Raw genomic sequence first — 26,764 nt, 5'->3', positions numbered from 1 at the left:
GTCGTCCTGGGTATCCAATTTTAACATAGCGATTTACATGGATCGTTACCTTCGACCTGTGCATCATGAAACGCCTTGGCTGTAGTTGTTCGAATCGTGGAGAACGCCGATCGCGAGTCAAACGACAGCGGCAAACAGACCAAAGATTAGTTTGCTTTCAATTTAATCAAGATCGTTGAACCTCTAATTCCCTTTTCAAATGTTTGCAGAGTATTGGCTTCAATGAGAAGATTCAGAGGCACGTAAAATGATCATTTCGGCCAACGGGTTCTTCAGGAGAAGGGGGGGAGGAATAAAATCAGAATAATGCTGATACTGAAAGTAGCAATGGATCCTCACGCTGCCTGTAATACCCAAATCATGGCGTAAATAGAAAATTACTCAACAGCCTCTTGCTCTATGTTTTATAACCAAGAACGCTACTGAAAGTAAAAACAAGCAAACAAATGACATGAGAAGGTCTTTTGACTGTTGGAATTAAGAGACTGGCAGTCATTTTACGCGTCTTTATCACTTCCTGCATCGTCGTCTTCACCTTCCACCATGATTCGCCGTCCCTTGACATCCTTTTCAACTCTCTCTACAAGACTGTCCATGTACTCTCTGTCTCTCCCCACCAGCGTAACTGTATTACGACTTTTGCCCCACCTCGGATAGCTCCCTACTTTTACTCCCTTGGGCTCAACTTCTCTTGCTAGAGTCGTGAGCGCCTCGGCTACTTCACTCTCGGGCAACGGCGTGCTGATCAAGATTCTGTAGACGCCTTTGCCTTCTGGATCCGCCAGCCTGGGCATGATCTTCTCTTTGTAGCAGTCCAAAATCTTCTCAAAGAGCCGCGGCACGCCAGGCAGGATGTGCACGTTCTCGTTGACTATCGCGAGTGGAACCCACAGGTCGTCCGACACGAACACGACCTGTTCGTCGATGGGCTTTGACGTGTCGATCGGTAGTTCGACCATGCGCTTCTTCGCCGTCAACGCGGCGGAGGGAGTCTCCCAGTCGAAGTTCTGCTGTGAGGGGCGGGGACGCGACAGTTTCTTCATGCGAGCGAATGCCTCCTCGTGAAGGATCAAAGGCAGGTTAAAGGCCTTCGCTATGGAGGCGTACGTTATGTCGTCGTGGGTGGGGCCAATGCCTCCCGATGTCACAACCATGTCGTACTTTTCACTCATGCGCCTCGCCGCCTCTATGATTTCGTCCTCGTCGTCCGCGATGACCTCTATTCTCTTGAGGCTTATGCCGAGGGAGAAGCAAAATTTGGCAAAATACGCCGAGTTCGTATCAACCGTCTGCACCCCGTCGCGTCAGCCTAATAAAGTGCAGCTTTAAACGAAAAAGAAAGGCTCGGCTTGCGCTGCCGCCCGGTTTGACAGCGACGGGCAGCATCTGCAAAGTACCACGCACCTTGCCGCCCAGCACCTCATCTCCTATGATCAGACAAGCCGCCGTTTGTATCAACCTCTTGCTGTCTCCCATTGTGCTCTGGGTGCTTGCAAATGCTGCCGAGGAAGGCGAAGCGGCAGATAGGTGCGCGTAATTAGGAAGTGGTCGCGAGAGGTGCCGGGCCAATTGATTCAGTCGACTGAACATATGGACGCTAGCTCCACATTAGAAAGGCTGTGACATGAGCAGAGCCCGCGCAAGGGCTGTATAGTTGGGGACGCAGTGGTGAATGTTCTTCCGTTCATGCACGACATCATAGATTGGGACGTGGATCTTACCGATGCCGCCCACCCACCCCACTATAGATTGATGTGGGGCTCGAGGCTCCGCAGAAGTCTTAAGGCAATGAGTTTTGCATACTTCAACATCGTAGATTCGCTACACGAGACCTTTCCGGCCGCGCAGTCGTAATGGTACGTAATGACTGGATGCGTTAATTCACAGCTGTCCTGAGTCTAACTCATGACACAGGCTTCCGAAGCCCGGCTCTACACATTCTCCTCGGACACGAAAGAGAAGCTGCGAAAGTTTCGACTTGGAACGTACGACACAAGTTGCTCTTGCTGCCGGCATGACTGAGTTCACTAACTTACTGTACCTAGGTCTCGAGCCAAAGATCCGCAAGCAGTCATCTGTACACTTTGTCACCTCAGTTCCTCGTCGCAATTCCGCTGACCGCCTCCGCAAGGAGTAGACCAAATCGACAAAAAGACCCTTGAGATAAAGCCTGCCTCCGACGAGGTCTTTACCAAGTTGACGGACGTTTCCGATGAGCTCCCCGACAACAACCCACGCTTCGTGCTCCTCTCATATCCCATGACGCTGTCTAGCGGACGCATGAGCGTTCCGTACGTCATGTTGAATTATCTACCGGCGACGACGAATCAGGAGACTAGGATGCTGTACGCCGGCGCAAAAGAGCTCATGCGTAACACGGCGGAGGTGAATAAGATCATTGAGATCACTGAGGCAGAGGAGGTTGAGGATATTGAGGAGAAGCTTAAGGGCGAAGATTGAGTTTGAGTCGGATGTAAATACGGGGACGGAAAAGCACATGTATGCCGCAGAGCTCTGGTCAAGATGGGCTTTGGGCTTAGATGCACGCAGGATGCAGAACACGACCGCAATGACATGTCAGAGGAATGTCTTTCTTCTGTTTCTTGATCATACAGTACCATTGAAAATGGACCGATCGTCCTCCGGAGAGACAAAGCCACCGTGAGCCAACAAGCCTTGGACTCCGCGCGTGCAATCCCGCCAAAATCACTACCTCTCCAGCCGTCTGATCCACAGCTTCATCCAAACAGCCCCCAGAATTTGCCGCCCGCACCTCCGTGACCCTGCCTGCTTGCTTCCTTCTCGATCCAGCTCCTCAAGAAGTCCTTGCTCTTCAGATCCTTCAGATTCGTGACCCTCGTCTCAACCTGTGGTTCCGACTTGTCAAACGCCATCAGCGTCGGGATCGAGTTGATCTGCTCACCGACCCGACCCGTTAGCATATCCACGTAATCCCCTAGCCGTTTGGAAAGCGTAACATGTCTGCAAGCCGTGCTCGTGTACAGATCTGCGATTGCGTGCGATCGAGGAGTGTTGGGGGAGATGACGAAGAAGAAGAAGAAGAACGAAAGAAGGAGAAGGAGAACGTACGCTGTAGGTCATTGCTAGTCCCGCCGCGCCACCTAGCAACACGCTCTCGACGTCCACCTCCGCAAAGCCAACGCCCCCTTCCTTCTCACCCACTCCTTCGTCCTCGATCAAGCTCTTGACCATGGGAAGCACAACCGCACACGAAGAGCACCCCGCCGTGGTCCACAGCGTGATCAGCGGCCGTCGAGAACTCGTCGAGAGGAGCAGCAATGTGGACCACTCGTCCTCGCTTCTCGGCGGGTTGTAGATACGATTCTTCGCGAGCGCCGGCTTCGAGGTGGCGAATTGGCGTCGTATCGCGGGCGCGACGTCGGGAAGGAGAGAGCGGGCGGTCGCCCGCGCGACCTGTATGATCATCTTTGCTGTTGCATTGGTTCTAGGTGTTGCGCGCCAACAGGTTTAGCAAATCTCCTACATTTCCGTGTTGGGCAGATGACGTAAATCTCCGCTACCCATGCCACGGCAATGGCTCACCACCACGTTCAAAAGAGAAAAAGCAGAATACTTGATGTGTCGGAGACGTGAAGTTATCGAACGCGTCTATAATTGAAGCACCCAACGATTCGCTACACGCGCTCTTGGCCTTTGAGACAATGACATATTCTGGGGGCTTAGATCTTCACTCCGTTCAATCAGTCCATCGACACAAAAACGAGCCGAACTTTGACAATGTCCACTTCACCTCTGCTTGTCATCCCCGGAGATAAATATGCACGTGTGATATTGGCATTCTCAAAAGCTTTTCATCATTACTGTTATATTGTATATTTAGTTACATGTGATAACATGTGCTCCCCCCCCCCCCCCCCCAAAACAGCTCTGAGTTGTAGAGATTCGAGCTTGATAACTCGACCAAGGACGACCTCAGTAAAATCACACATGGTTTGATGCCCGTCATTGCTTTCATGAAAAGCGTCCTATGCTTTTATGCATATTGGGTATATCAGATGCTCTCGTATTCAAGATGAACGCCGTGACTATGCAAAACATTTGAACTGTGACTCCAACTCTTTTAAGCTCGTCATGGGGAGCCAAATACCGCACAGAATTTTTTTCTATGCAGAGAGTGATATCCAAAAGTAGACACGTCGCTGCAGAATGAGAAGATTGCATAATAGAATAAAGACTAGAGAGACTCACCAGAAGGTAACATCGCCTGATTATGTCTAATTAATCAACGCGACTACGCAAAGATTGTGGTTGCTCAACGCATCAACCAAAAAGATAGCCCCATGTTCTCCTTTGCTAACAATGCTATCAGCAATAACCAAAAGGCGGTAGATTTTGTAAAGGCAAATAATGCGACATCTTATAACAATGCGCATATCCTTTAAAGCACTGTGGCCTCTAATGGCCGATAGGGAGCCGTCTGGGGTAGTCGTCGAAGCCAGCTGGTCTCGTTCGCATGCGAGGGTTGAGTGGTGAATGCGGCTCTCTCGATGGTAATACATTTTCCGGAGTCACCGGCCTAAATCTCATGTCCGATGGTAATGCTGGGAACTCACCCTCTCCGCCTGGTAATGGACGAAGGCGGATTGCTGGTTGGTTCACTGGAGGAAGTGGCCTCCAGTGGATATTCGGATGTATAGGAGTTGCAAGGCTAGACTCCATATGCAAGTTGTTCTTTGAACCTGTTCCCGAAGCATTCCATGGTACAGGGGGTGGGGGTAGCGGATGCCGCGAGTACGGATCCTCATCACGTGGAACCCAGCTAAGCCTCTCAGAACGATGGAGTTTCGCACGTGGCTCTTGCAACGGTAGAGGTGGAGGTGGGAGTTCTTCAGTAGGGGATAGCTTCCGAAAATAGAGACGGGCGGCGGGATGCTGTCCATTCGGATGTGGTTGTGTATAATGCTGAGGTAACTTTGGGCTTTCATCAACAACACACACACCGGGACGAATAGGTGAGGAATTTGTCAAATCAACTACTTGAGGCAATGGCCGATAGCGAAATTGGTATCCCTGAAGGCCATGGGTCCCAAAATGAGCTGGTGATGGATCTCTGGACGGATTGGGCTGTTCAACCTCATGGTGTCTTGTACTTGGTCTGGATAGAACTCCTGGAGTCTCTGTGCTACGGCCTGTTTGGACCCAATCTTGTGGGAGGGGAGGTGAGTAGTGTTCGTCATCCTCTTCAAGGACCACTTCGGGCTCCTCTTCGAGATTAACAACTTCCTGGAATTCCGTGTCCCACTCGTCCTTTTTGTCTTCTCCTTTCCACTCAGCCAACTTAGCAAGAAGCTCAGGCTGTATGGATTTGCGAGCCTCATTCTTATTGCCATAACGTAGCAACTTGTCATAGTCTGTATGCGCATGTCGGATATGAGAAATGACGGCCAACTCTACTTGCTTGTAAGGGTTGAGATTGGCAGCCTTGCCGATCGAGGACCCATTTTTCTAAACAACAGTTAGCAATTGTGAATGTATGACTGAAATTGATCTTAAAGAGGCTGCGCTTTTACCGGGTTAAGTCGACCAATGATTGTGTTGCGATCTCTATCGGGAATGTGTGGATAGATTTCTTCCAGACAGGCCTTTAAGTCATTCTTTGTCAGTTTAGGTCGGTGTGCATTTCGGTCATCTTTGATTTGCCCCCCTTGGATACGGATTTCGAACCATTTGCAGGCATTTGCAATGAGATCCTTGTGGAAATAGTATCCGACACGGCCTACATGATAGCCTGAACGAGACGTGTCGGGAGCTTGAGCTTCTGCGCGCTGACTCTGCACAGTGCTATTGGCAACCCAGACAGGCTTTTTATGCTTGCGAGACAAGTTGAGAAGAAACTCTGTAACATCCTTACGACCGTACTTAACAAGGCTGTAGTCTGAGGGAACATTCGAATCATATTTCTAAAGCGATCGAGTTAGCACAAGTGCTCCAACGTGCCTGTGATTACTGCAACTAACGAGTTCTAAGGGTTTTTTCTTCACTTGAACCTCTGTCATCGTGGTTTTATATTTATACCGTTTTGCTGGCGGCTCTCCGCTTGAGGGAAAAGTCTCATCGTGGCGTAGTCGTTTGATGGTGCTGAACTGATTGTATACACTGTTCGCCTGATGGACACCTACAGCACGGGAAGCGCTCATGGGCGCAATAAGAGTTGTGGACATGTTGGAAGAACATTAAGCAGAACGTGTTAGCAAGGAAATAGAGCAACGAAATGGATTATGCCAATGATTAAATATTTGTGACGGGTTCAAAACATTCCGAGAAGAAACACCTGATCAGAAAAGACGTCGTGCTTGCTTGCTTGCCTTGCGGCGCAGGCAGCTGCCGAGGTCAAAGGGAGTACGGAGAGAACAGCCTGAACGAAAAAGGGGAAAGACAAGACCAGAAGAGAGGAGCTGATTTCACCGCGTCCTTTCGATGGTCGTCACTTTGGGTATGGGCAACTTAGCCGGCTATACGGGGTGTCTGCAGTGGCCTCTTTCGCCTGCGCTCGAGATGGTGAACAACCGCTATGTCATCGGAAACGATGGATCGACGAAAACAATACGCATCGATATCGCTCGACGCTAGCGGGCCGCCAGTCTCAGAATGGCTCAGCAAAAGCTCTAGATTTCGAGGATTTCAGATGTGGATAAAAGGTTGGAGGAGGTTGGAGGTGGAGTCAAGCGCGGAAGAACTTTGTAGGTGGCGGCGTCGTGCCTTGGCGTAGCGCTAAGCTTGTTCTGGTTCCTACACAATCTTGGACATGTACGCAGCATTTGCTGTTGGAAAGGGTTCTCGTTCTTTCTTTGTATAATGGCTTCCAAAGAGGCGATCATCGGTGCATACCGCTCTCTGTACCGTTCGGGTCTTCGTGCCGTCCAATACTCCGCACCTGCGCGTTACACCATTCGCGATCGTCTTCGTCGAGCCTTTCGTGAATGCCCCATCGAGGACTTCGAGCCACATCGCATCGCCAATACCCTCGAGTTCTTGGATGGTGCTCGTAAAAGCAATGGTTTGGAGCATAAAGTTCTGCGCAGCTTGCTAATGACTTGGTACTTTGAGCCTTACCAGTGGGCTAAGAGAGGGAATGCTAGGGATAAGGTTGACAGGGTTGCGCGCATGAGGGCATATGACTGCTTTCATCATACGCTGAGGATGTTGAATGAATCAATGGGTCTATGCCTTAAGTGAGCAAGTCGCGGATGGCTACATTTGTAATACACTCCAGAAGAGCGTTGGACGGATCGGAACGTCTTGAGCTGTCTACATGAAGGACTTCCACTCAGGGCATGGAGGAGCAAACATCAAGAGGCACCGTGAAGCTTCTAACCGACTACGTCGATCGCGGAATCGAGACGTACTCGCTCCCACCTACATTCACATAAAGTCGTCCTCGAAATCACTTGCGCGATCTTGGTTGCTGCTAGCGGCAATTGCCTCCTCGTCATTCATGAAATCATAGGCGTGGTCGCGTTCGTACGCCTTCTTCTTGCGCTCCTGCTCCAGGCGTTTCTCTTCTTTCTGCCGCTGCTGTTGGGCAGCTCGGTCACGGGCTCGCAGCTCCTTCTTGCGATCCTCACGCTCCTGACGGAGATCAGGAAACTTTTCGACCTTAGTTTTGTTGAGACGGTTGACGATATGGTTCAGTCTTTGCTCGACGTGGACTCTTTTGACCTGATAGGGTTTTATGAGCTTTCTGCGAAGGATCGTTCATAAAGGAGACTGGTGGAAGGCCAACAAGAATGGCCAGAAGTGAGTCAAAGATATAAGGGTGAATATGGACGAATTAGCTACAAATAGAATCAAATGAATCACTCACCTTCTTCGGATCCTTGAATCCCACCTGACCTACTGCCATGCTGCCATCTTTCTTCAAATTTGACCACGGTGTGTAAATAACCGTAACGTTGTCCTTTTTGTTTCCTAAAGGTTGTCAAAGCAGAGCTCAACACCCTAGCACAGCTTTGTATGTACCTTCTATGGAGTTTGCCTTGGTCAACTGCGCACAGTCTGTAATGAGGTCCTTTGGTATCTGGTCCCAGGTTTCACCATCCCTCAGTCGCACATAGATATGGGCAGACGACAAATTGTCGACGTGAAACCACACATCCTCCTCCCATCCGTATTTGATCAGCTCTTCGTCTAGTCACAAATGGAGTTCGTCAGCCTTTCGAAATTGGATCAAGCTTGATATTTGAAACTGACTCTCGACCTTGTCCTTGCCTACATAGATGAACGCGGGAGGGTCCACCACGTTGCTTGTAAAATAATACACCATACTGAGAAAGACGAATGAGGGTGACGGGGGCCTTAAGTGGGACTTTGCCGAAGGTTGGTAAAAGTCACAGGCCGAGAAGTTGCAAAAAGCGTGACCTCGTACGTGAGCCAATCAAAACTCGGCATTTCTTTGCTACAGGTTTGTGGCCGTGTTGTTGACTGGAGCAACCTATATACGATGAATATTGTAGAGCTGATCACTTCACGAACTTCGAAAAGACGCAAGTGATAGTGGCGACATCTCCAGGACCGCAATACGAGCCCATAGAATCTTTTGCACAAGATTTTATTCATTGCCTCTCAACTCGTACCAAGCCGGACGTATCATCACCCACCATACATTTGATGATCAAAAACAAACTCGGTACGCGTCATATATCTGCTCTAATCCTTCTGATTCGGGATCCACTGAGGGACAGGCTCGCTACATCTCTGGTGTGGGCATTCTGGCTCTCTTTCGTGAAGCGAAATGAAAGCACGGCACTCTCTGTTTCCTTCCATACCGCGGCTGCTCCTAAGTGCTTTGTAAGAAGAAAGTTTGCAGTTGAAGCACGTCAACTACATAGACTCTGCAAGAGCGTTCGCTCATGCCGCTTCTTCGCCCTCGCTTTGAGGAGGCTCCGGATATCGGTTACGAAGCTCCTTGATGACATTCTACAAGTTTCGTCAGCACCAAGAACCGTAACATGTGCGTGAAATTTAGAGGTGGTATTAGAATGGTTACTCACAGCCAGAGCCTCGGGATTAACGCCATTCTCGATTAGCGAAACGCAGTACGAAAGCTGCTGACGGTTCAACCCGGTGTTCTGAATATGATGTCAATGAGATATCCCCTAACTTCTCTCGCGTATATAGATACCAGGAGAGTTGCTATCTCATGAAGAATATCTATAACCTCGCGTGCTGCCTGACGTTTCTCCGCTACTTCTAGTGACGGCGCCATAATCAACTCGTCGCTTTGCAGATGCTTCGCTGAATTTATCCACAGCGAGGAATTGAAAGATGATCAAAGGAATTCAATGCGCCCGCTGCACGATCTAAGGGTGCATGTCGTTGCTGTGGTGAATGATGCAGGCGTTTGTTGTTCGCAGACGCGTGGGCTGATTGGTGGCGGAAGCGACCCGCGTGGCGGACTCGCGAACTGTCGAGAAATCGCATTTGGCGATCTTATATTAGCCTTATAGGCTGCATACTTGTTACGTTTTCTCCAGCCTGCAATTGCTATCTCACCATCTCAAGCTAGAAAAGCCACTGTGTATGAAATAAAGGCTTTAAGGGGAACAGGAGTTGAGTTTAAGCACTTTAAACCATTTCAATGATTGTTGCCTCATTCAAACCATTCCAGTAACTTTAATCTAAGAACCATCAACTGAGAAGGGTTTATAAGTGAAAGTGCCCGATGCATTGGCCTTATAGGCCACTTTTAGACACTTCACAACGTGGTTTCCTGGAAGACATGGTCAGGGATGAAATTTCTATTCCATCTGATCCAGACCAAGCCCGTAACATCAAGTCAAATCTTTGCACCGACTAAGTTCAATCTTCAACTAAGTTCACTCTTCAAACCACCTTGTCAAGGGGCTCAATTATCTGGGTGCCGCCCATGATTTCAGCGACACGCCATGCTCTCACAAAGGTGTCAGTATAATGAATGAAGTCATCACCGGCGCCGGTAACGAGATGCCTGCCGTACTGGAGAGCAAGAAGGCAGCCACGGGGCATGAATGAGCCGCTGGCTAAAAACCATTGAAGGCGTTGCCAGCACCATGGCAGAACGCGGTTTTGTTCGAGAGGCACAAAGGCGAAGGGTCCAAAATAGACGAGTTTCGTGGAGAAGATAGAGTGGATCACCTAGCTATTGCATCGCGGAGTCGACATAGAATATAAGGCTTGGGTATTCGCTTGGATTTTTGCCAAGCTGACGGGTAGTCGTGTTGAATGCTTTGCGTCCAGGCAATAATACCACCACAACGAATATGAGAGACGTCACCATTAAACTTTTCTCTGGAACACTAGTGAACAAATTCTTATTTCAATCGACGCTGAACCTGGGTCCTTCATTGAGGATTTGCTTGCTGGAAGTGGCATTTTTTTCGGCTTTTATTTCTTTACTCTGCCGAGTCTGTCGACGAGAGCGGAATAGTCAATACCCAGGCGGAAGAAGTATTGATGAATACAATTTCATCTACTCATCCGATATCAACGCGAGAAACGCTTTACAAAAGAAAATGAATGTAAAAGATATGTTCGATAAACTAGGACTGTAGGGCAGGAGAGACGGAAGCACAGACGGGGCACGCCATGGCCAATGATTGAAAAGCGTTTTGGGACATGGCAATTTCGCTGGTGAAGTCGACGACATTACGCGAACGGATTGGCATGGCAAGATAGCGACGCGAAGAGGTCGCAAACCAAGATCATGATCCAAAATGTCAAAAGAGCACAAATCAGTCGACCAAGGCCTGCAGCTAAGGCCGAAAGAGGCGCACTGCAGCGTGGACTTTTGTCGGAGACCTCGAAAGGACGGACATTTTGGGCTCCTCGGTCTTGTCTTTCCGCGATGTTGGTGTGAAAAACCGTATGGGACCCGGGGCACGGTCGTCATCTGGCGATGCGCTCCAATGAAGGCGGAGGAAAAAGGGCCGGGGCGTGGCGCGATATCAGATTGTCTTTGCGGATGAAAACGATTCATGTTACTACAACAAGCGTGCCTATCGTCCGGCGCTCGTATCGGCGCAGCGCATGACAGCGAGGAATGACCAGCACCTCAGCGGCCCCTGGCGCCAGCGAGCTGGGCCAAGCAGAGCCGCCAAGAGCCTCAAGACTCGACCGCTGCACGCCGGATCCTCCACTCTGGCTGATTCCAAGACCGTAAGCGAGCGAGGAGACACTACGGGGCGGGACGGCAGGCTACAGCGTGGGATCTTCGCAGGAACAGCGGAGCGCGGAACGTGATATGCAGGCCGTCTGGCGGTTCTGGAAGGTTGCTCGGCCTGGAGTCGAGACAAGCAGCGGACAACGGACCATTCCGCGAGCGTGCATTGTCAACCTCAAGTGCGCGCGAGCGAGGAAGAGCCGACGCGATCGTCTGCAGCGCCAGCGCCAGCGCCCGGCCAAGTCTCACCTCACCCTCAAGCGGCCACGCTGCCGGCTGCTTATCAGCGGGAGACTTCGGCGTCGGACAGAAAGCCAGCCTTTGTCAGACGACGACAGGGTCCTTGCTCATCGCCTCCACTGTCGAACGTCGTTCCAACCATACATGTACGAACGCCCCATACTTTAAGAACAGATTATCTGCTTGGCAAGAGGCTTGAGTTTGCCTGTCAAGACGCTTTGTCTCGGCCACGAGTGGATCTTGTCCCGATTCCTTCGCTCTCTCTGTGAGCGCACGGTTGGCCGACGCGCTGCCCTTATCTCGCCAAGCTCTCAGTACCCATCTCGCCGCTGTCTCTGGGCGTGCGATGCATCGTGGTCCGGTGCTGGTAGCGAGGCGGGAAGCTTCGACTACGGTGGAGACGGATCAGAAATGGAATGTTTGGGGAAGGATGTTGCTGGGCAAATGTCCCAATGGTAATATCTATATCAGTAGCTGGGCCCCTTGACAAGATTGTGTTCTCTCCGAACATTGTGGTTGAAGTCTGTTCCTTCTTCATCCCGTTCCTTTCCCTTCGTCTTCTATCTATTTTGCTTCGTTAATCAGGTCCCGAGCCGACCTTGGCCAAAAACATGGCTACCGAGACATCAGCTGCACCCTACCCAGCGGTTGTAAGTAGGCCGCGGAAAGCAGATTGACAGGGCGATTGCTGACATATCGCGACTATACCTAGCCGACCTTTGATCCCGCTCATCCCAATGGTGGCGACTCTCTGGACGTCGACGTGAACGCCCAGTATGCCGGTGTTGAGTTCCACTATACATATCTGGTTTTTTGCGGCTTCATCGTCTGGTACGTTGTATCAAGGAAGCCCCATAGGTGCTATCGGCATATCTCTAACACAAGGCCCACAGGCTGATTATCCCTGGTATCGGCCTGCTCTATGGCGGTCTCGCGCGTAGAAAGAGCGCTCTCGCGCTACTCTTCCAGTCCATCATGGTTGCCGCCGTCACCACGTTCCAGTGGATGTTCTGGGGCTACACCTTGGCCTACTCTCGCACCGCTGGTCCTTTTATTGGCGACATGGCAAACTTTGGCATGAAGAACGTCATGTCCGCTCCATCTCCAGGCAATCCAAACATTCCAGAGATCGTCTTCTGCTTGTACCAGCTTCTCTTCTGTGCTTGTACCGTGCAGCTGGTCATCGGTGGTAGCTTCGAGCGTGGCCGTATTTTGCCATCCCTTGTCTTCGGCTTCTTCTGGGCCACCATCGTCTACTGCCCAATTGCTTGCTGGACCTGGAACTCCAATGGCTGGCTGTTCAACCTCCCGTCGCTTGACTTCGCCGGTGGTGGACCTGTCCACATTGCCTCCGGTTGGGCTGCTCTCGCCTATGCTCTCGTCCTAGGCAAGAGAAAGCACGTCGGTGAGGCCTCGCACCAGAAGCCACACAATCCGACCTTAGTCTTCTTGGGCACAGTCCTCATCTGGTTCGGCTGGTTCGGCTTCAACGTAAGTTTCTTACCCGCCTGTCCTACACGCAATGATTGGAACTAACATCGTATCACAGGGCGGTTCTGCGCTGAACGCTTCCATTCGTGCCATGGCTGCCGCCTTCAACACTAACACCGCGGCTTCCACTGGCGTTCTCGGTTGGGTTATCGTCGATTATATCCGCTTCAAGGGCAAGTTCTCTGTCGTGGGTGCTTGCTCTGGTGCTATCGCCGGTCTTGTTGGCATCACACCAGCTGCAGGTTATGTCTCGCCCTGGATCGCGGCTCTCATCGGTTTCCTTACAGCCATTGTCTGCTCGTCAGTTCAGGACATCAACAAGTGGCTTCACATCGACGAAGGCATGGATGTCTTCAAGCTCCATGGCATTGGTGGCATGTGTGGATCCTTTTTCACAGGTATCTTTGCTCAGCAATGGGTCTCTGCCCTCGATGGTGCCACCCTCGCTCCTGGTGGCCTCGACGGTGTTGGTGTACAAGTGGGCAAGCAGTTCGCTGAGATCACTGCTATCTCGTCGTACTCCTTCGTTGTCTCAGCTCTTCTCCTCCTCATCCTCAAGTACATACCTTTCATGCATCTCCGTGTCTCTGATGAGGCCGAAATGATGGGTCTGGATATCGATCAGTTCTTCGACGAGCAGATTGGTGACTGGTCTGCTTTCGAGCAGGCCGCCCCTACTCTTGTTCACGGCAAGAGTCAACCAGTCTCTTCCGCTGGCAGCACCCACGACGCGGAGCATGTCAAGGAGACTACCAAGACAGCTTAGAGGCTGAACAAATTGTTCGTGGTGGACACGTGCTTGAAGGCTGGGTTAGCTCTGTGATGCTAATCTTCAATGATACCTGTCAGAATGGAATCTCAAATTAATTCAGAGTATATCAGTAATAAATTTTAAAATATTGTTGATTCTACTTTCGTGGCAGATTTGTTGTTGGAATGGATGTCAAAGCGAACTTCGTATCATGTGCCGAAAACCTCAAATATGTTCTACTCTTCACAAAGGACTGTGCGTATTCTCTCCACCTTTTCCTTAAGATCCTTGGCAGGTTTTGTCCACTCTTCCCTCTCTAGCAAATCTACAGCTTCGTTAACATCGCACAGGGTAACAAGTGTTTCTGCCGCATAAACTCGCACTGCGGGAATAGGATGTAAGAGCATCCTCGCAATCTTCCTTATCGCTTCAGTCCTGATCTCTGATGCTCTACTGAGCCCGCGGTATACGTCCAGGCAGACATGCAATTTTGTGATGTTCTTTGATTTGTAGTGTGCCTTTTGTACGCTCATGAAAAAGGGTCTCCACCTACAAGCACGTCAGTATTCTGAATAGACAGTTTCGAAATACTTCAAACTTACTGTAATGCACTAGCTTGGAGCAAAAGTCCTGTATCAAGTGTGAAAGCGACCACCTCCAAGATGGCAACAAGGCGCTGATCATTTTCTAGCCTGATGTTGATATCTGTGATCTCCTTCAGCAACTGTAGTACCGTTGAAGAATTTATTTCCGCGTTGTTTGGTTCTGAAAGAAAGAACTCCAAGGCTTGTCTAGCATTAAGCAGATTTTGTGAGGCCCCAGAACCTGAGCCACCAGCCGTGGAACAGAAGCCCTCCATAACGCGGAGCTTTATCAGTGACTGAGTCGTTTTCCGAACGAGGAGCTGGAGAAAGAAGTAGAAGTACTTGACGCTATAGATGTCATAACACGATTGCGTCTTCGGCGGTAGCGGTGCACCATTTTCGAGCAGGTGCAGTGTATCATGATCGATGATAATATCTGAAAGTCGAGGTTGCGGAGATACCTTCTCATTTTCCACGGAAACAAGGCCTTGGCTGTTCCAGCAGTCAATGGCGGCTAAACGAACTCTATCTAATTTTTCCAGGCTCAACTTCAGTACGGTAGCAAGGAGGTGCTCAGACTGTGAAGCGCCGGCAGCATAATGGTGCAACTGCAGGGCATCAAGGTACTTTATATTCGTGCCATCAGGTGGTTCAATTACTTTCCCACAAAGCAGAAGACCGTGTGACCAAGCTTCACGCACCGCAGCCAAACCCGCCAGTCTGACTAAGGAGCCGACGTCACCTCGTTCCGAAATGGTGTAATCGTGTAGAGCAAGAAGCAAAATCGTCGAAATTTCAGGAACGTACTTCTCTCGTTGCGAATTAAGCAAGAAATGCTGGTGAAATGATTGTAGTATCAGTTTCAGGCTTTCCAATATTGAAATCCTTGCTTCCGTGTCCACGTGAACATATCGATGTAGCATAAACTGCAAGATCGCTCTATGAACATCTATGTTCGTACCTGTGGCTTCTGAGGGAATCTCATTGAAGGCAGCCCCGAGAGCAAGAATTCGCGCATCCGCCGACTGGCCCGACTTACGGTTCTCGGGTGCAAGCTCATTTAGCCAGTGCTGCACTAACTCAGCTGAATTGAGCGGGCCTAGTAGGGAGACTGAGAGTCTAACGGCAGCAGGGACTTGTTCGAGCACAATCTCGTCGTTTCTCGAAAGACATCTGTCAATTAGTGCAAAATATTTTCGCTTATCCCAATTGCAACGGAGACCAGGATCCAGAGCCTGTAAGACTCGCAAAAAGCCTGCTAACTGACCCGTAAGCCGCAAAGCAGCAGATATGACGAGCTCGGAGCGAGGGGAACGTGGTTTGAAATCATCGGATAAAACGTAGTCAAACTCAGGCGTCGATAAGGGATCGTGTTTCAACAGGGAGGTACTCAAGTGTTCAATGGCAGCGTGATCTCCATTGAAAAATGATATGTCGCTGGTTATTCTGTAGTTCAGAGCCGACAATATCCATGACGCTGCCAAAATCAAACCTTGCCGTTCCTCCTGGTCCCGCGATCTGAGCTTGGATAGTTCTTTCCGGATTCGAACAAAGAGCTCGTTGACAGTCTGTGAAAGATCGTGTAAATTCTGTACCAATTTTACGTCTATACCATTCCCCAGCAAATGGCCAGCAATGAATTGGCCCAAAAAAAGAGAACAGTCACTCCTGTTTGATAAGCTTGCAGCAAAGAGGCCTCGCCATGTAAAGAGACCCAAAATGAACGCCTTCTCATACAATTTGTCCAGCTGTGCGGCTCCATGAGCAATCTTGGTAGCAGCCCTTGGACGAAGTCCGACCGCCTGGTAATCGACTACTTGCACAAGGGAAATGCCCTCAATGATTGTATTTGGATGTCGCCCAATAAGTTCTTGCAGAGCGGCAGAGGAGCCGCGTCGAACATTCCCATCTGGATCAAAGCAGGCCGAAAGAAGTAAATCAAGTGCAATGTATTGTATTGAACTCAAAGTCCGAAATTCATCTCGGATTGCAAATAGGCTGGTGGAAATAGATTCGAGCTCCTTCGATGTGCATCGCCGAGCAAGCGCCCAGAGTCCATAATTAGCAGCATCACGGACGTTTGAGCCCCCTGACTTGCCCGTTGTCGATCTTTGCTCAAATGAGAGCGCATAAAGTATTGACTTCAGTACCTCAGGTACTTGCTCGATGGAAACAGCTCGTCGATGCAGTAGATGACCAAACGTTAGAACGATTCCATGCCACTTAGCTGCATTGACAGACCAAAACGCCTTCGTATCATCTCCATTAAGTTCTTCTGTGAATGAGGCAATGATGGCTTCCACCACCTCAGCGGCCATTTCTGGATCCAACTTGAGCGTGACCAGACTCAGAGCCTTCGAGGCAGTCATGCGCACAGGTGTGTCTACATCTGCTAGCAACTCTATCAAGGAGCCGATGACTTGCTCGACGACTTCAGTTGTGTCGAGCTCGGTCTGCTCCGCTTGAAGGCAATGAATGATGGTGCTTCGTTGGATCTTTATGACAAGTTTCCGTGCCATAGCCGAGTTTCTGATAGCTTCCAATGATCCACCGTCTAAAATTTCTTGACTGAGCCTAAAGATCGAAGCAAGGAACGGCCCAAGCATCTTTTGGTCTCCTGACGCAACGAGTCCACTAAGAAATGTAAGGCTGCCCAAGCACGTGTGTATTTGTGACTCTCGCGCTGCCTTCTGGAACTTAGAGATCGCCCACTTTGTCATGATTCCGAGAATCCCGAGGTTCAACATATCCTGTCTAATACAGATTCGCACCAAAAGCTTCGCGGCTGCTTTCCGCTCGATCGTTGCAGCGCTGAGATACTTTGTACAAATTTTGATGACCTGGCTGGTGATACTAGGGGTGCCATCAGGTAACCTCGGATCGACTTGAAAGTCATTGTCCGTGAAAGATGAGATGGTGGCAAGGTCGAAAGGGCTTAACATCAAGTGGGCCATCCAAAGCAGTTGGATGTAGCTTTGCTCCCACGGCAGCTGCTCATTTTCACTGAAGACCGCGAGAAGCGGCTCAATCCATCTAGGCTCGTTGTTGAAAAGACCTAAGATAACCTTCTCGCCACGCACTTTGCAAAAAGTGTACAAGATTTTGGACATTTTCTGCAGTGCATCTTGATTTTGCAAATTTTGCGTGAACTTGTCACTGAGGAGGGGAATAAACCTTCCTAACTCCGCATCCAGAAGTTGTGGGTCTTCTTGATACGGCTCGATCTACGCATGTTGTCAGGGTGGAAGAGGGAAATGCCGTTTAATCGAATCTACCTTGCGAATGATGCTTTCGAGATCTCGCTCGTTAACATTTTCAACGTGAGCAAATGCATCACCGAGCTCTTGCAGGAACTTCCGAGATTGTCGCAGTAGAGTAATGTCGTCATCGTCGGTATTTGAATCCATTTCCCATCTGCAGCTCCGCCGTTGTTACTGTCTCAATGTTGACGGGATAACTTGGATGATACCTGACCCCGTGACTTCGAAGGTGACGCAGGGAAGCCCGCAATCACCATTCCTAATTCGGATAGCGTATGTGGAATATACGTGACGCAGCACGCGTCTTATACTCGAGCTGTTTGCCCCCAAAAACTTGTGAATGAGACGAGCACCATGAACGAGTACAGAAAATACCTGGCCACCAAGGTCCTTAATGAAGATGCAATTGTATGACGTGAATCGCATGTACTCAGCATTTGAGGCTAATGGCTCCGCAGATCAATTATCGGCAATTGAGTAGAGTGTTAAAGGTTCATACGCACCTCGCAAAGCAGTACGTTAGCTCGATTGATCCGCGGGATGATGTGCATATTGACACTTTTCAGGATGCTGTATGATTTCCATCACACGCAGAATGCGAAGAAATCGGGCACTGTGCACGCAACGTACTATATTGCGGGGATTCTTCGCTCCGAGAAGGAACAAATTGCAAAGCCAAACCATGAGCCGGTATCACAACCTGACGAAGATACTCCAATGGAGAGCTCACCTTTTCCTTCCTCGTACCCAGAGCCAGACCCGGTACCTTCCTTCGAAAGCGACGACGCCGAGCCCACAGAAGAACCTGTCCAAAACACAACTGTTTTGCTAGTGCGGGAAGAGGAGCTAGAGGAGTCTAAGGCAGACTTTGATGAGATACACTCGATCTTTGTGTATAGTCTTGAACCAGGACCGCTGAAAGATTTCCAACTTCTTGCACAGTGCAATCGAGACGTAACTACGGAATTCTGGGCGGAAGACCCGCTAAAAGCATATCCGAAATACGGCCTCATCACAAACAAAGATGTCAGAAGAAGGACTGGTACGCGGCCGCCTCCGAATGCGACACCAGCGTCAGCGCCAGCGCCAGTATCTGCGAATGCAAAGCCACAGGCAGCAACAAGTGCTCCGCAGATAAAGGCGGAAAATTCAGCCAAGTCTACTACGAACGTAAAACCTGCAAACATAAAACGTCAATCGTCGGATCTGTTCAAGTCTTTTGCAAAATCGAAGCCGCCCAAACTGAAGAGCACAGATAGCAACGCTACATCTGCCTCAGGATCCCTGAACCCGAGCCCTGTAGACAAGGAGGATGAAGAAATGCTGGGCATGTCCGAAGATGAGCCTCCATCAGACATAGACGAGGCGGCCATGGCTGCCGAGGCTGAAAGGGCGGATGCAGCGAGGAAGGCGAGGAAGGAGAAGGAGGAGCGGCTGAAGCAGATGATGGACGATGATGATGATGTAGAGATGGCAGACTCCACTGCAGTTGCCGAGGAGCTGCCACCTGAGGCTCTCGATGATTCAGCCGCCTTGGACAGGCCCAAAGAGCCAGAGAAGAAGGAAGAAGTCACGGTCTCAGGTGGCAGGCGAAGAGGACGACGAAAAGTGATGAAGAAACGAACGTATCAGGATGAGGACGGTTATCTGGGTAAGGCCATTTTCGATTGTATGCCACGGCTTCTGCTTGGGCAATGCTGACATTGAGCATAGTCACAAAGGAAGAGGCTGTATGGGAATCCTTCAGCGAAGAGGAACCCGAGCAGAGGAAGCCGAAGGTCAACGTCGCCGCTCCCCATGCTGCGAAGAAGAGTGCTACGGTGCCGAAGGGCCAAGGCAACCTCATGAATTTTTTCAAGAAGAAATAGATTCAGGCCCAAGTGTTTAGCGAGCAAGGAGTTCCGCTTGGGTATCATATTGCAACATGTGTGCCTAGAATATTAGTGACCAGTTGTTTCTCTACTCTCCGTTGGTATCACGCATATGTCGAGAACGCAATGCATCACGCCCGGGGCGTAGGTCTTTACTCGTTCAACATGCTCGAGCTCTACCCGCCACTCGCTGCCCCTCGACTCGCGGACCAGCACTTGTATCCGCTTCCGCACGTCCTCACTTTTCAGAGCTATCTCTTTGGTAGCAAAATTCTCGTGCACGTGCAGCCACCCTCCAAGTTCAGGATCGAGGCACTGCACCGCACCGGCATATGCACCTCTCGACGTGGGCAACAGCCCAAGATTTACGTGTCTTACGGGCGGCAATTTGCCTCTGTTCCGAGCAACGACGCTCGCGGCAATCTCGTTGCTCATCTCGAAAACGGTGACGCGATCCGCAAAGTCAAGGTCAAGGTCTGCACCAAGTTCGTCCGCTCTGACTACCCTGCACGACCATTTATTCACCCCGGCACCTCGCCTCAATCCTTCCACACTCCAGGCGTTAAGCTCAAACCCCAAGACTTTCTCGCAGCCGGCTTTCACGTACGAGAAAACAAAGTACCCTATCCCGGCGTACATGTCCACGGCCGTGCACCCTTGAGGTGCCTCGACGCTGACTTTCACAGCCGGCAAGCCGAGCAGGCGGGCTTTCTCGGTGATATTACCTCGCGAGAACATGGTGTACAGCGGGGCCCACGTCTGCGTGATGCCGTTCTGGCGAGTGGAAACCCATAATGCGCAGCTCAGATCCTGCGTGGTGGGCGCCTCTGCGACGAACGGACCGAAGTCACCGAACAGCGGCGCGATGTTGGGTCTGCGCTGCACATTCGCGGCCTCGCGATCCGTCGCTTTCAGCACCGGCGCTATGGGTGCGTTCAGCGCTATGTGTGTCACGTTCATGTTCGCAGCAAGCCTCTCCATCAGGCCGTCTCTCCCCTCACCTCCCAACTTCTCAAAGAGCCGCATCCATTTGTCGGATGCAAAGGCGTGGCTCGGCAGCAGGAGAAGCGGACAGTAGATCGAGAACGATTTTGGCGTTGACTCGACCAAGTCGTCGATGGTAACCTGGATCGCGACTAGGAGATCGGAGGGAAGGATCCCCAAGCTAGTCCGAAGGGCGAGGTGAAAAGGGTTGGAGGCCATTGGCGGTTTTGATTTGGTCCAGGGATTTTTATTTTAGGTAATGTCGGATCTCTTTTTGAGGCGAAACGAATTTCCTGAGACTGACCGATGGAAAAAGGTTCTGAAGAACAGGACGATATCGGACATAACGTATCACGTGCTGAACCGTTTTGGGTTTACGAACCAAGACCTTTTGGAAAGTTTTCGTACTAACTTAACGAGTGTTCATTGTGCCCAGGTGACAACCAGACGCATCACGTACACTGCATTATCAAGCAGAACTCAGCCCAGCGCTGAACATGGGTGGAGTTTAAGCACTCTACTAGATGCACTGGATGCAAGATGGATAGGGATTGTGAGGAGGGTTTCTCCATATCTCGTGACAATTATTCTAAGCGAAGGGGTTGCCAAGCACTTCAGTGCAAGCACCTTAGAGCGTTACCCGACAATTTTCCAGCAGGGCCGATGGAATCGGGAAATAGAAGAAGAACATCACACGAACGAAAGAGGTTTCGCTGCTTTGCTACACGGGGTCTTTCTGAGCTACCGCATTGGGCCTCGACGTGACTAAAATTTGAGTTTCTAAACCTGATGGCGATTCGTTTTGAAAGAGTCGAAACGGTGGTGGAGACTGGGGAGGGGAGGAGGATCCAAATAAGGGAACGTGGCGCCCGCGATCACTAGGCCGGAACGCGCCCTCAGGAATGGTGAGGTCAACAACGTGTAGGAACGAGCAATTCCGTATGCAAGAGGCAGATCGGATGGGAAAGAGACCGTAATGAAGTTCGACGAAGTTCCCTTTTTGCAACAGGATGAGCAAAACGGCCGGCGTTCACGACGGCGAGGACGAAGCGTAGCATGAACGAACGAAATTGACTTTTGTTCAGTCTAAGAGCGGGCCTGTTTGTATTTGTAGCGATTATGAAAATTTGCATAACATTCTAATCACCTCGCACCGGCCCACAGCGCTTTCTGATGGCTGTCAGCCCAACGGTGCACAGGCGGGTCCGTAGAGAGTGAGGGTGTGTGAGTGTGTGTGGTGTTTTGAGACCGAGGCCGTCTCAGAAGACAAGGGGCTCCGCCAATCTGCACGAGTCTGCCACAGGCGTCGGCCTGCACCGTGAGGAGCAAAGCCACGGGGGCGAAAAAGCGCTGTCCAAGAAGTCTTTGTGCTTCCGTACCTTCTTGTTGCAGACTCGTAGCAATACGGCATCTGCAGCGGCAGAGTGCTCAGATTTTACTCGACGACGTCCTTTCTGTGCAGAGTTCTGGCGGCGTCGTCAACGCATGAGCGAAGCCTTTGATGAGCATGAGCCAAGCCTTGCGCCAAGCCTTGCGCCAAGCCTTGCGCCAAGTGAAGCAGTTTTACACCCGCGGACACACCACAGCGAGGGATAATTAGAATTGTGGGGTAGATGGTCAAGCAGCTCTGATCACGGCCGCCTGTTTCCAAGGCGGTGCTGGCAGTCTCCTCGCCAGGATCCCAAGCGTCGCCTGAGCGTCGCCGGGACGAGCGAGCACGCGAGAAACCCTGGCTCTCGCGTTGCAGCCAGCTGAGGGCGACATTGATGAAAGGCCCGCTGACGTCCGTGGTCTGTGACTCCCGCGCAAAACATGATCTCAGCGCCCAGAAACACAAGACGCCGAGAGGATGGCTGACAGTGCTTGTGCGAGGTTATGTTTGGCCTGTTGGCAGCTGTCTCCGCCTGCTTGACGCAGGCACTGCTTCAAGTCGCCAGCGTGCGAGGCGGGAGAGGCTCGACGCCACGAAACGCACTCCGCTCGGGACGAAGACTGCCGGGCGTTGCGCCGGGCCTCTGCTTCCCAAAGGCGACACCATCACCACAACACTCAGCACTGCTCTCTGGATGGCTCTGGACGGCGCTGCAGTCGGTCGGGGCCTGTCAAACATGCGGCTGAAACTGCCGTCTAGACGTCCAGCATCGCGCTGGTCTGACGTCCAAGCCAAACAGGGAGATCATCATTACTGAATCTTGATGGCCCATCTGCGTACAGACCATAGCCAAGCGGTGTAGCTTAGATGCCTTCGACACAGTATATAAGTGTGCTGAGCCAAGACGGTTTTCTGGGCATCCCTCAAGCTTCCCATCTTCAACCGCTTCACTTTCGTTTACCTTCTTCCATCAGAGCTGTGCTCGACTTCTTACTTGGCTTCGCTTCGATTCTTGCAGAACTACTGGCTAGTCATTCTTTGAATAAACCACATTCTTTGTCCGATTTTTGGCATATACCCACGTTTCTTTCACGACCCGCTACAACGCTAGAAAGATCCCTCGAGTCACAATGCATTTCTCCAAGTCAGCCGTTGTCGCCTTCGCCTCCACCGCCCTCGCGGCAAACCACAACATCCTCGTCGGCCTGAACGGCGGCCTCACCTTCACGCCACAGACCGTCAACGCCGCCGTTGGCGACACCGTCACGTGGACCTTCCTCACCCAGAACCATACCGTCACTTCCGGCACTCCAAACACCGGCTGCGCCCCAGATGGCACTTTCAACTCCGGCTTCATCCCCGTATCCAGCGCAGCTGCCAACGCGGGCAACGCCGCCGGCGCCAATGCCGCAAAGACCAAGGGCAACTTCATCGTCCGTGGCATGAACAACATCTTTGACTCTCGCAGTGCTCTCGAGGTTCGCCAGAACACTCTGCCCAACTTTGTCTACAAGGTTACCTCGACGCAGCCCCAGGTCTTCTACTGCGCGCAGGCCCAACATTGCCAGGTCAACATGGTTGGCGTCATCAACCCAGCCAGCAGCGTAAGTGTATCAGCCGCTTGAGCGGATGCTCCTAGAAAGAACTCGCCGCTGACAATGGGCAAAGGGTCCAAATTCGCTTGCCGCCTACTCGCAGCTTTGCGCCAAGGCCCAGACAAACCAGCTACCAAACACTGCTGCTGGCACCGGCGGGTGAGTCCTTGCTCAAAAGAGAGACACAACCTTTAGGTGAAGAAATATGTGACTGACGATTTTTGCAGCACTCTTAACGCCGCTGCCAAGGCCGTCGTAGGTAAGAAGGCGAGTACCACTGCTGCTGGAACCGCTGCTACTGCGACGACCGCCGCCAACGGCGCGACCAAGGCTGGAAAGGGCGGTGCTGCAAACGGTGCCGCAGGTGCCGCAAACGGTGCTACCAAGGCAGGAAAGGCTGGTGCCGCAACCGCTGCCAGCGCTGCTGCAGGCGCAGCGGGCAAGGGCAACAAGGGCAACTAAATGGGAGGAGTGAAATAGGTAGTAAAAGGGGGGGGGGGGTTTCTTTCTCGGAGATGTTACCATTGTATATAAGTGCGCATTGTTGCCCTTCGAGAATGGGACAGGCCGCTTGTACCATTACATCGCATTTAGCTCACAGCTTTCTTTAGCACGGGAAAGGCGTGTGCTTCATGAAATGCGAAGCATTTATGACGAGAAATCTTGTTTCCTAATCCGTTCATCTCATTGGTCCTTTGCTTTTGGACCCTTAACGCTCGGTGTGAAGCAGCGCAAGGCTGCAGTGATTCCCCAATACAGAAACCCCACCAAAGGGAGCAATACGAGAACGATCACCGTCACGCTCCAAGCTTAAATCGCGCATATCGAGACGTCGAGCACGATGTCCCCGCGACAGCTCACATTGATCTTCGACTCGCTCGGCCTTTCAGCAGCTGCTGCGAAGTTCCAGGTCGGGAAATTGACAGAAGAACAATGAAGAAAGAATCATTCGCAGAAGACTATCATGGGGAGCCGCCCTTCCCCCCGTCCGCACAGCTTTGTGACGATCTCGAGTTCATAGCCAAGGAACTCGGGTTGCGCAACAAGAACTTCAGACGGCCAAGACTGCCGGGACGACCGCAGATTGAACTGTACAACACAGCGAGGGTAGTCGAGTATTGCTCGGAAGAACTGTGCACGCCTGAATTCGACAGCTTGGCCCGTGGACGGCTGTCTATTCGACTCTGCAACGAGAAGCAACACTCCTTGTCAGAATATGCCGTCCTGTCTCGGTCCATAGTCGTGACGGAGAACCCAAAGCTCCACTGCGTCTGGGACGACGACAAGATGTTCATCAAACCGATCCCGCCGTATCTCGCCTCGCACGCGTTCTGGCACTTCCTCTCCGTGCCCCAAGCCGCAGGGTCCTCCCACAGAGATCTCGTCGCCGCGGCGAACGGGTTCCTGCGCTCGTACTCGACGCTCATCACGCACCCGTCCGACTTTCACATCGCGAGGAAGCACCACCTCATCCCCGAAGACTGGGACTTCGACGCGCTTGTTCTCTTTCTGCAGCACTTCGCTGACCTGCCCGACTCGGCCGTCACCCCGCGCTACACCCTGGGCGAGATGCAACTGCAGACGCTGAACCGCGCGTCGTGCTTCCGTCACCGCAAACTGTACCTTCGCATACATCGCAACAGGTACAACGCATACTTTACCCGCTTCTACGCCCCCACTTTGTTCGTCTTCGCCACCTTCTCCGTCGTTCTCTCTGCTATGCAAGTTGCCATTGCCGTCAGACAGTCGGAAGCACCAATTGACGCGCACAACAATCTGCCGGAAGCTGGGTTCGGAGGCGGGCTGGGCGCTGGATGGGCGCATATGGGCTACGCATTCAGATGGTTCAGTATATGGAGTATATCCTTTGTCGCGAGCATGGGGTCGTTCCTGTTTTTCAATTTCTTGGTGTTGGCCTTGTTGGATAGCTGGGCAGATTGGAAGGATAGGCCAGTGGCAACGCAAAGGAGAAGCATCGTAGCATGATAATTTCTTCATTTGTTTCCCTATTTCTTCCTTTTTATCTGCTATCACACAGAGCCTAGTTATTGGAGAGAAGTGTGATATTGTCCCAGTCAGTTTTGTGAAAATCAATGCATTGGCACTTTCCTACCGGAGCATTGCAAGCATGCGACGCCACTGCATGTGTGGTGGATGGAGAAAAGTGACCCTTCTAGTCCATAAAGCTAGCTAAAGATTATGCTACGAGTGAGGGTTAAAGCCGTGTTTCTGTGATAGAGTGCTGCTCATCTGCATTTGATGTGAATTCTGCACTTCTCCTGATTAGCTTTTTGGTACTTTGTATTGTGGCGAGCACAAAGGGTCCCAAGACAAATCGTTCACTCTTCACTATCTGAAGCGAGAGCCTCGTGCGTTCGGCCGAGCCCAAATTCAGCCTTCCAATCGAAGTAATGTTGCTCGACAAGTGTCTTGTACAACTTGCGTCCGTCTTCACCTAAGTTTGAATAGACGACTTGAATCGCGTAAGGTGCAATTCGCAGATATTCACGGTCAGCATACTCGAGAATCGCATCAATGACATCTCCGACCTTAATCCCAGCGTCGTTATCCAACGGAGTCGAAATAGCCTGACGGTCAGCGATGCCGCCACGATCGATGGCGACCTTGTCAGGACAGTAAAGAAGAACTCGCGTGACTGGTGGCTGAGTCAGATACATGTCACGGTAGGAAGCCTTAACAACCACGTCGTGCTTCAGCGAGGCTGGAACAAAGAGCAGGAAGCATGTCCTATGTATGGCCCAGCGGATACTCGTGTCAGGTGAGACGACCAAGCGTTGCGGAAAAGGCAGCCTACATAACACAGAGTCTGGATCATCATCATGTGGTTTATGGCCAGCGTTTATGGAGTAGAGGAACGGGTTCAACTTTAGACTGTGGATCCGCGTGGTGTTATTGCCCCTGTTATCGATGATCTCAGACTGATCAGCGTAGAGAAACAGTTTCCTGCGAAGAGACTTCACGTGCTTGATACGCGAATTGAAGAAGCGGCAGACATACTGCATCTGAAATAGAGACTGTTTGTTCAGATGTTCGAAGACGAGATCGACGAGTTCAGGACTTCTGAAGAGTCTCGTGCTTGCCGTTTCAGAAGAAGCCATGTTTTCTCTTCTGGCGCACACGGGTGTCAACGTGTTGGTTTGAAGCTTTAATGGCGCTGTTTGTATCATGGTAGCTTGCCGATGAGTGGTACATGGTCACTCTTGTCAGAATGATGCCACGTGACTCAGCAAGCATTCAAGTCACTTTCTCTTATCTCAGCAGGCTCAGACCCTCAGAGGGCGTTTCGTGCCTTACCCTATGGGGTAAGGCTTTTCGCACTAAACTCCTTTAAACTCCTGCACCAATTAGATGCCGTTATTTCGAAAACCCTCTGAGGGTCTGAGTGCAAATGGTCGCAGTTTGTTAGTGGATGCAAG

General features: G+C 51.1%; 14 protein-coding genes across 15 annotated transcripts; 6 read left to right on the top strand and 8 right to left on the bottom strand.

The window, feature by feature from the left end:
- Positions 1 to 282: 282 nt before the first annotated feature.
- On the bottom strand, positions 283 to 1,693 carry PV09_06664 (uncharacterized protein). The gene is made up of 2 exons (XM_016360339.1): positions 1,405 to 1,693; positions 283 to 1,289 (listed from the first exon to the last, which is right to left on the bottom strand). The coding sequence occupies exons 1-2, from the start codon at positions 1,588 to 1,590 to the stop codon at positions 498 to 500; spliced, it is 978 nt and encodes a 325-aa protein (XP_016211678.1). The 5' UTR covers positions 1,591 to 1,693; the 3' UTR covers positions 283 to 497.
- A 99-nt stretch (positions 1,694 to 1,792) lies between these two features.
- PV09_06663 (uncharacterized protein) lies at positions 1,793 to 2,668 on the top strand. Its single transcript, XM_016360338.1, has 4 exons — positions 1,793 to 1,856; positions 1,915 to 1,985; positions 2,046 to 2,077; positions 2,138 to 2,668. The coding sequence occupies exons 1-4, from the start codon at positions 1,854 to 1,856 to the stop codon at positions 2,458 to 2,460; spliced, it is 429 nt and encodes a 142-aa protein (XP_016211677.1). The 5' UTR covers positions 1,793 to 1,853; the 3' UTR covers positions 2,461 to 2,668.
- Positions 2,438 to 3,553, bottom strand: PV09_06662 (uncharacterized protein). The gene is made up of 2 exons (XM_016360337.1): positions 3,091 to 3,553; positions 2,438 to 2,915 (listed from the first exon to the last, which is right to left on the bottom strand). Exons 1-2 carry the CDS (start codon positions 3,445 to 3,447, stop codon positions 2,739 to 2,741), a joined length of 534 nt encoding a protein of 177 aa, XP_016211676.1. The 5' UTR covers positions 3,448 to 3,553; the 3' UTR covers positions 2,438 to 2,738.
- Positions 3,554 to 3,896: 343 nt separating this feature from the next.
- Positions 3,897 to 6,673, bottom strand: PV09_06661. 2 transcript variants are annotated; one of them, XM_016360336.1, is made up of 4 exons: positions 6,000 to 6,673; positions 5,553 to 5,942; positions 4,231 to 5,487; positions 3,897 to 4,181 (listed from the first exon to the last, which is right to left on the bottom strand). In XM_016360336.1, exons 1-3 carry the CDS (start codon positions 6,201 to 6,203, stop codon positions 4,438 to 4,440), a joined length of 1,644 nt encoding a protein of 547 aa, XP_016211675.1. In that variant the 5' UTR covers positions 6,204 to 6,673; the 3' UTR covers positions 3,897 to 4,181; positions 4,231 to 4,437. The 2 variants fall into 2 exon arrangements, with proteins under 2 accessions (XP_016211675.1, XP_016211674.1); XM_016360335.1 differs by having other exon boundaries at positions 3,897 to 5,487.
- A 102-nt stretch (positions 6,674 to 6,775) lies between these two features.
- On the top strand, positions 6,776 to 7,854 carry PV09_06660 (uncharacterized protein). The gene has a single exon (XM_016360334.1). The coding sequence runs from the start codon at positions 6,838 to 6,840 to the stop codon at positions 7,216 to 7,218; it is 381 nt and encodes a 126-aa protein (XP_016211673.1). The 5' UTR covers positions 6,776 to 6,837; the 3' UTR covers positions 7,219 to 7,854.
- Positions 7,022 to 8,358, bottom strand: PV09_06659 (uncharacterized protein). The gene is made up of 4 exons (XM_016360333.1): positions 8,233 to 8,358; positions 8,002 to 8,169; positions 7,847 to 7,950; positions 7,022 to 7,701 (listed from the first exon to the last, which is right to left on the bottom strand). Exons 1-4 carry the CDS (start codon positions 8,303 to 8,305, stop codon positions 7,405 to 7,407), a joined length of 642 nt encoding a protein of 213 aa, XP_016211672.1. The 5' UTR covers positions 8,306 to 8,358; the 3' UTR covers positions 7,022 to 7,404.
- A 65-nt stretch (positions 8,359 to 8,423) lies between these two features.
- Positions 8,424 to 9,400, bottom strand: PV09_06658 (mitotic-spindle organizing protein 1). Its single transcript, XM_016360332.1, has 4 exons — positions 9,164 to 9,400; positions 9,033 to 9,110; positions 8,867 to 8,958; positions 8,424 to 8,818 (listed from the first exon to the last, which is right to left on the bottom strand). Exons 1-3 carry the CDS (start codon positions 9,245 to 9,247, stop codon positions 8,890 to 8,892), a joined length of 231 nt encoding a protein of 76 aa, XP_016211671.1. The 5' UTR covers positions 9,248 to 9,400; the 3' UTR covers positions 8,424 to 8,818; positions 8,867 to 8,889.
- A 1,582-nt stretch (positions 9,401 to 10,982) lies between these two features.
- On the top strand, positions 10,983 to 13,784 carry PV09_06657 (uncharacterized protein). The gene is made up of 4 exons (XM_016360331.1): positions 10,983 to 12,069; positions 12,132 to 12,250; positions 12,313 to 12,910; positions 12,969 to 13,784. The coding sequence occupies exons 1-4, from the start codon at positions 12,031 to 12,033 to the stop codon at positions 13,674 to 13,676; spliced, it is 1,464 nt and encodes a 487-aa protein (XP_016211670.1). The 5' UTR covers positions 10,983 to 12,030; the 3' UTR covers positions 13,677 to 13,784.
- A 26-nt stretch (positions 13,785 to 13,810) lies between these two features.
- PV09_06656 (uncharacterized protein) lies at positions 13,811 to 17,695 on the bottom strand. The gene is made up of 3 exons (XM_016360330.1): positions 17,521 to 17,695; positions 14,264 to 17,469; positions 13,811 to 14,210 (listed from the first exon to the last, which is right to left on the bottom strand). Exons 1-3 carry the CDS (start codon positions 17,650 to 17,652, stop codon positions 13,898 to 13,900), a joined length of 3,651 nt encoding a protein of 1,216 aa, XP_016211669.1. The 5' UTR covers positions 17,653 to 17,695; the 3' UTR covers positions 13,811 to 13,897.
- Positions 17,696 to 17,832: 137 nt separating this feature from the next.
- Positions 17,833 to 19,540, top strand: PV09_06655 (uncharacterized protein). The gene is made up of 4 exons (XM_016360329.1): positions 17,833 to 17,913; positions 17,964 to 18,019; positions 18,072 to 19,156; positions 19,219 to 19,540. The coding sequence occupies exons 1-4, from the start codon at positions 17,860 to 17,862 to the stop codon at positions 19,371 to 19,373; spliced, it is 1,350 nt and encodes a 449-aa protein (XP_016211668.1). The 5' UTR covers positions 17,833 to 17,859; the 3' UTR covers positions 19,374 to 19,540.
- Positions 19,446 to 20,579, bottom strand: PV09_06654 (uncharacterized protein; the record flags this gene model as incomplete). The annotated part of the gene is made up of 1 exon (XM_016360328.1): positions 19,446 to 20,579. The coding sequence occupies one exon, from the start codon at positions 20,577 to 20,579 to the stop codon at positions 19,446 to 19,448; it is 1,134 nt and encodes a 377-aa protein (XP_016211667.1).
- Positions 20,580 to 21,959: 1,380 nt separating this feature from the next.
- On the top strand, positions 21,960 to 23,831 carry PV09_06653 (uncharacterized protein). The gene is made up of 3 exons (XM_016360327.1): positions 21,960 to 23,336; positions 23,401 to 23,486; positions 23,555 to 23,831. The coding sequence occupies exons 1-3, from the start codon at positions 22,863 to 22,865 to the stop codon at positions 23,787 to 23,789; spliced, it is 795 nt and encodes a 264-aa protein (XP_016211666.1). The 5' UTR covers positions 21,960 to 22,862; the 3' UTR covers positions 23,790 to 23,831.
- A 303-nt stretch (positions 23,832 to 24,134) lies between these two features.
- On the top strand, positions 24,135 to 25,537 carry PV09_06652 (uncharacterized protein). Its single transcript, XM_016360326.1, has one exon. The coding sequence runs from the start codon at positions 24,261 to 24,263 to the stop codon at positions 25,311 to 25,313; it is 1,053 nt and encodes a 350-aa protein (XP_016211665.1). The 5' UTR covers positions 24,135 to 24,260; the 3' UTR covers positions 25,314 to 25,537.
- On the bottom strand, positions 25,437 to 26,446 carry PV09_06651 (uncharacterized protein; the record flags this gene model as incomplete). The annotated part of the gene is made up of 1 exon (XM_016360325.1): positions 25,437 to 26,446. The coding sequence occupies one exon, from the start codon at positions 26,444 to 26,446 to the stop codon at positions 25,667 to 25,669; it is 780 nt and encodes a 259-aa protein (XP_016211664.1). The 3' UTR covers positions 25,437 to 25,666.
- Between the last annotated feature and the right edge of the window lie 318 nt (positions 26,447 to 26,764).

This window comes from Verruconis gallopava, assembly GCF_000836295.1.
Source record: "Verruconis gallopava strain CBS 43764 unplaced genomic scaffold supercont1.24, whole genome shotgun sequence".
In the NCBI taxonomy this organism is placed as follows: Eukaryota; Fungi; Ascomycota; class Dothideomycetes; order Venturiales; family Sympoventuriaceae; genus Verruconis; species Verruconis gallopava.
This window is presented reverse-complemented; position numbering and strand designations above follow the sequence as displayed.

What these genes read in the sequence shown, in the direction of transcription:
- PV09_06664 (XM_016360339.1), bottom strand. Translation starts at nt 1,590, where the DNA reads ATGTTCAGTCGACTGAATCAATTGGCCCGGCACCTCTCGCGACCACTT. An exon ending in ATGAGGTGCTGGGCGGCAAG is followed by an intron (nt 1,290 to 1,404) that starts GTGCGTGGTACT and finishes GACGGGGTGCAG; the next exon opens with ACGGTTGATACGAACTCGGC.
- PV09_06663 (XM_016360338.1), top strand. An exon ending in CGAAAGTTTCGACTTGGAAC is followed by an intron (nt 1,986 to 2,045) that starts GTACGACACAAG and finishes TACTGTACCTAG; the next exon opens with GTCTCGAGCCAAAGATCCGC. An exon ending in AGATCCGCAAGCAGTCATCT is followed by an intron (nt 2,078 to 2,137) that starts GTACACTTTGTC and finishes CGCAAGGAGTAG; the next exon opens with ACCAAATCGACAAAAAGACC.
- PV09_06662 (XM_016360337.1), bottom strand. Translation starts at nt 3,447, where the DNA reads ATGATCATACAGGTCGCGCGGGCGACCGCCCGCTCTCTCCTTCCCGAC. An exon ending in GACTAGCAATGACCTACAGC is followed by an intron (nt 2,916 to 3,090) that starts GTACGTTCTCCT and finishes GTCGGTGAGCAG; the next exon opens with ATCAACTCGATCCCGACGCT.
- PV09_06661 (XM_016360335.1), bottom strand. Translation starts at nt 6,203, where the DNA reads ATGTCCACAACTCTTATTGCGCCCATGAGCGCTTCCCGTGCTGTAGGT. An exon ending in AGAAAAAACCCTTAGAACTC is followed by an intron (nt 5,943 to 5,999) that starts GTTAGTTGCAGT and finishes CGATCGCTTTAG; the next exon opens with AAATATGATTCGAATGTTCC. An exon ending in TCATTGGTCGACTTAACCCG is followed by an intron (nt 5,488 to 5,552) that starts GTAAAAGCGCAG and finishes ACTGTTGTTTAG; the next exon opens with AAAAATGGGTCCTCGATCGG.
- PV09_06660 (XM_016360334.1), top strand. Translation starts at nt 6,838, where the DNA reads ATGGCTTCCAAAGAGGCGATCATCGGTGCATACCGCTCTCTGTACCGT.
- PV09_06659 (XM_016360333.1), bottom strand. Translation starts at nt 8,305, where the DNA reads ATGGTGTATTATTTTACAAGCAACGTGGTGGACCCTCCCGCGTTCATC. An exon ending in AGGCAAGGACAAGGTCGAGA is followed by an intron (nt 8,170 to 8,232) that starts GTCAGTTTCAAA and finishes ATTTGTGACTAG; the next exon opens with ACGAAGAGCTGATCAAATAC. An exon ending in GATTCAAGGATCCGAAGAAG is followed by an intron (nt 7,702 to 7,846) that starts GTGAGTGATTCA and finishes AAACCCTATCAG; the next exon opens with GTCAAAAGAGTCCACGTCGA.
- PV09_06658 (XM_016360332.1), bottom strand. Translation starts at nt 9,247, where the DNA reads ATGGCGCCGTCACTAGAAGTAGCGGAGAAACGTCAGGCAGCACGCGAG. An exon ending in ATGAGATAGCAACTCTCCTG is followed by an intron (nt 9,111 to 9,163) that starts GTATCTATATAC and finishes CATCATATTCAG; the next exon opens with AACACCGGGTTGAACCGTCA. An exon ending in TTAATCCCGAGGCTCTGGCT is followed by an intron (nt 8,959 to 9,032) that starts GTGAGTAACCAT and finishes CGAAACTTGTAG; the next exon opens with AATGTCATCAAGGAGCTTCG.
- PV09_06657 (XM_016360331.1), top strand. Translation starts at nt 12,031, where the DNA reads ATGGCTACCGAGACATCAGCTGCACCCTACCCAGCGGTT. An exon ending in CTGCACCCTACCCAGCGGTT is followed by an intron (nt 12,070 to 12,131) that starts GTAAGTAGGCCG and finishes GACTATACCTAG; the next exon opens with CCGACCTTTGATCCCGCTCA. An exon ending in TTTTGCGGCTTCATCGTCTG is followed by an intron (nt 12,251 to 12,312) that starts GTACGTTGTATC and finishes CAAGGCCCACAG; the next exon opens with GCTGATTATCCCTGGTATCG.
- PV09_06656 (XM_016360330.1), bottom strand. Translation starts at nt 17,652, where the DNA reads ATGGATTCAAATACCGACGATGACGACATTACTCTACTGCGACAATCT. An exon ending in TCGAAAGCATCATTCGCAAG is followed by an intron (nt 17,470 to 17,520) that starts GTAGATTCGATT and finishes CAACATGCGTAG; the next exon opens with ATCGAGCCGTATCAAGAAGA. An exon ending in CTCCAAGCTAGTGCATTACA is followed by an intron (nt 14,211 to 14,263) that starts GTAAGTTTGAAG and finishes ACGTGCTTGTAG; the next exon opens with GTGGAGACCCTTTTTCATGA.
- PV09_06655 (XM_016360329.1), top strand. Translation starts at nt 17,860, where the DNA reads ATGAACGAGTACAGAAAATACCTGGCCACCAAGGTCCTTAATGAAGAT. An exon ending in CATACGCACCTCGCAAAGCA is followed by an intron (nt 18,020 to 18,071) that starts GTACGTTAGCTC and finishes GACACTTTTCAG; the next exon opens with GATGCTGTATGATTTCCATC. An exon ending in GGATGAGGACGGTTATCTGG is followed by an intron (nt 19,157 to 19,218) that starts GTAAGGCCATTT and finishes CATTGAGCATAG; the next exon opens with TCACAAAGGAAGAGGCTGTA.
- PV09_06653 (XM_016360327.1), top strand. Translation starts at nt 22,863, where the DNA reads ATGCATTTCTCCAAGTCAGCCGTTGTCGCCTTCGCCTCCACCGCCCTC. An exon ending in TCATCAACCCAGCCAGCAGC is followed by an intron (nt 23,337 to 23,400) that starts GTAAGTGTATCA and finishes CAATGGGCAAAG; the next exon opens with GGTCCAAATTCGCTTGCCGC. An exon ending in ACTGCTGCTGGCACCGGCGG is followed by an intron (nt 23,487 to 23,554) that starts GTGAGTCCTTGC and finishes CGATTTTTGCAG; the next exon opens with CACTCTTAACGCCGCTGCCA.
- PV09_06652 (XM_016360326.1), top strand. Translation starts at nt 24,261, where the DNA reads ATGAAGAAAGAATCATTCGCAGAAGACTATCATGGGGAGCCGCCCTTC.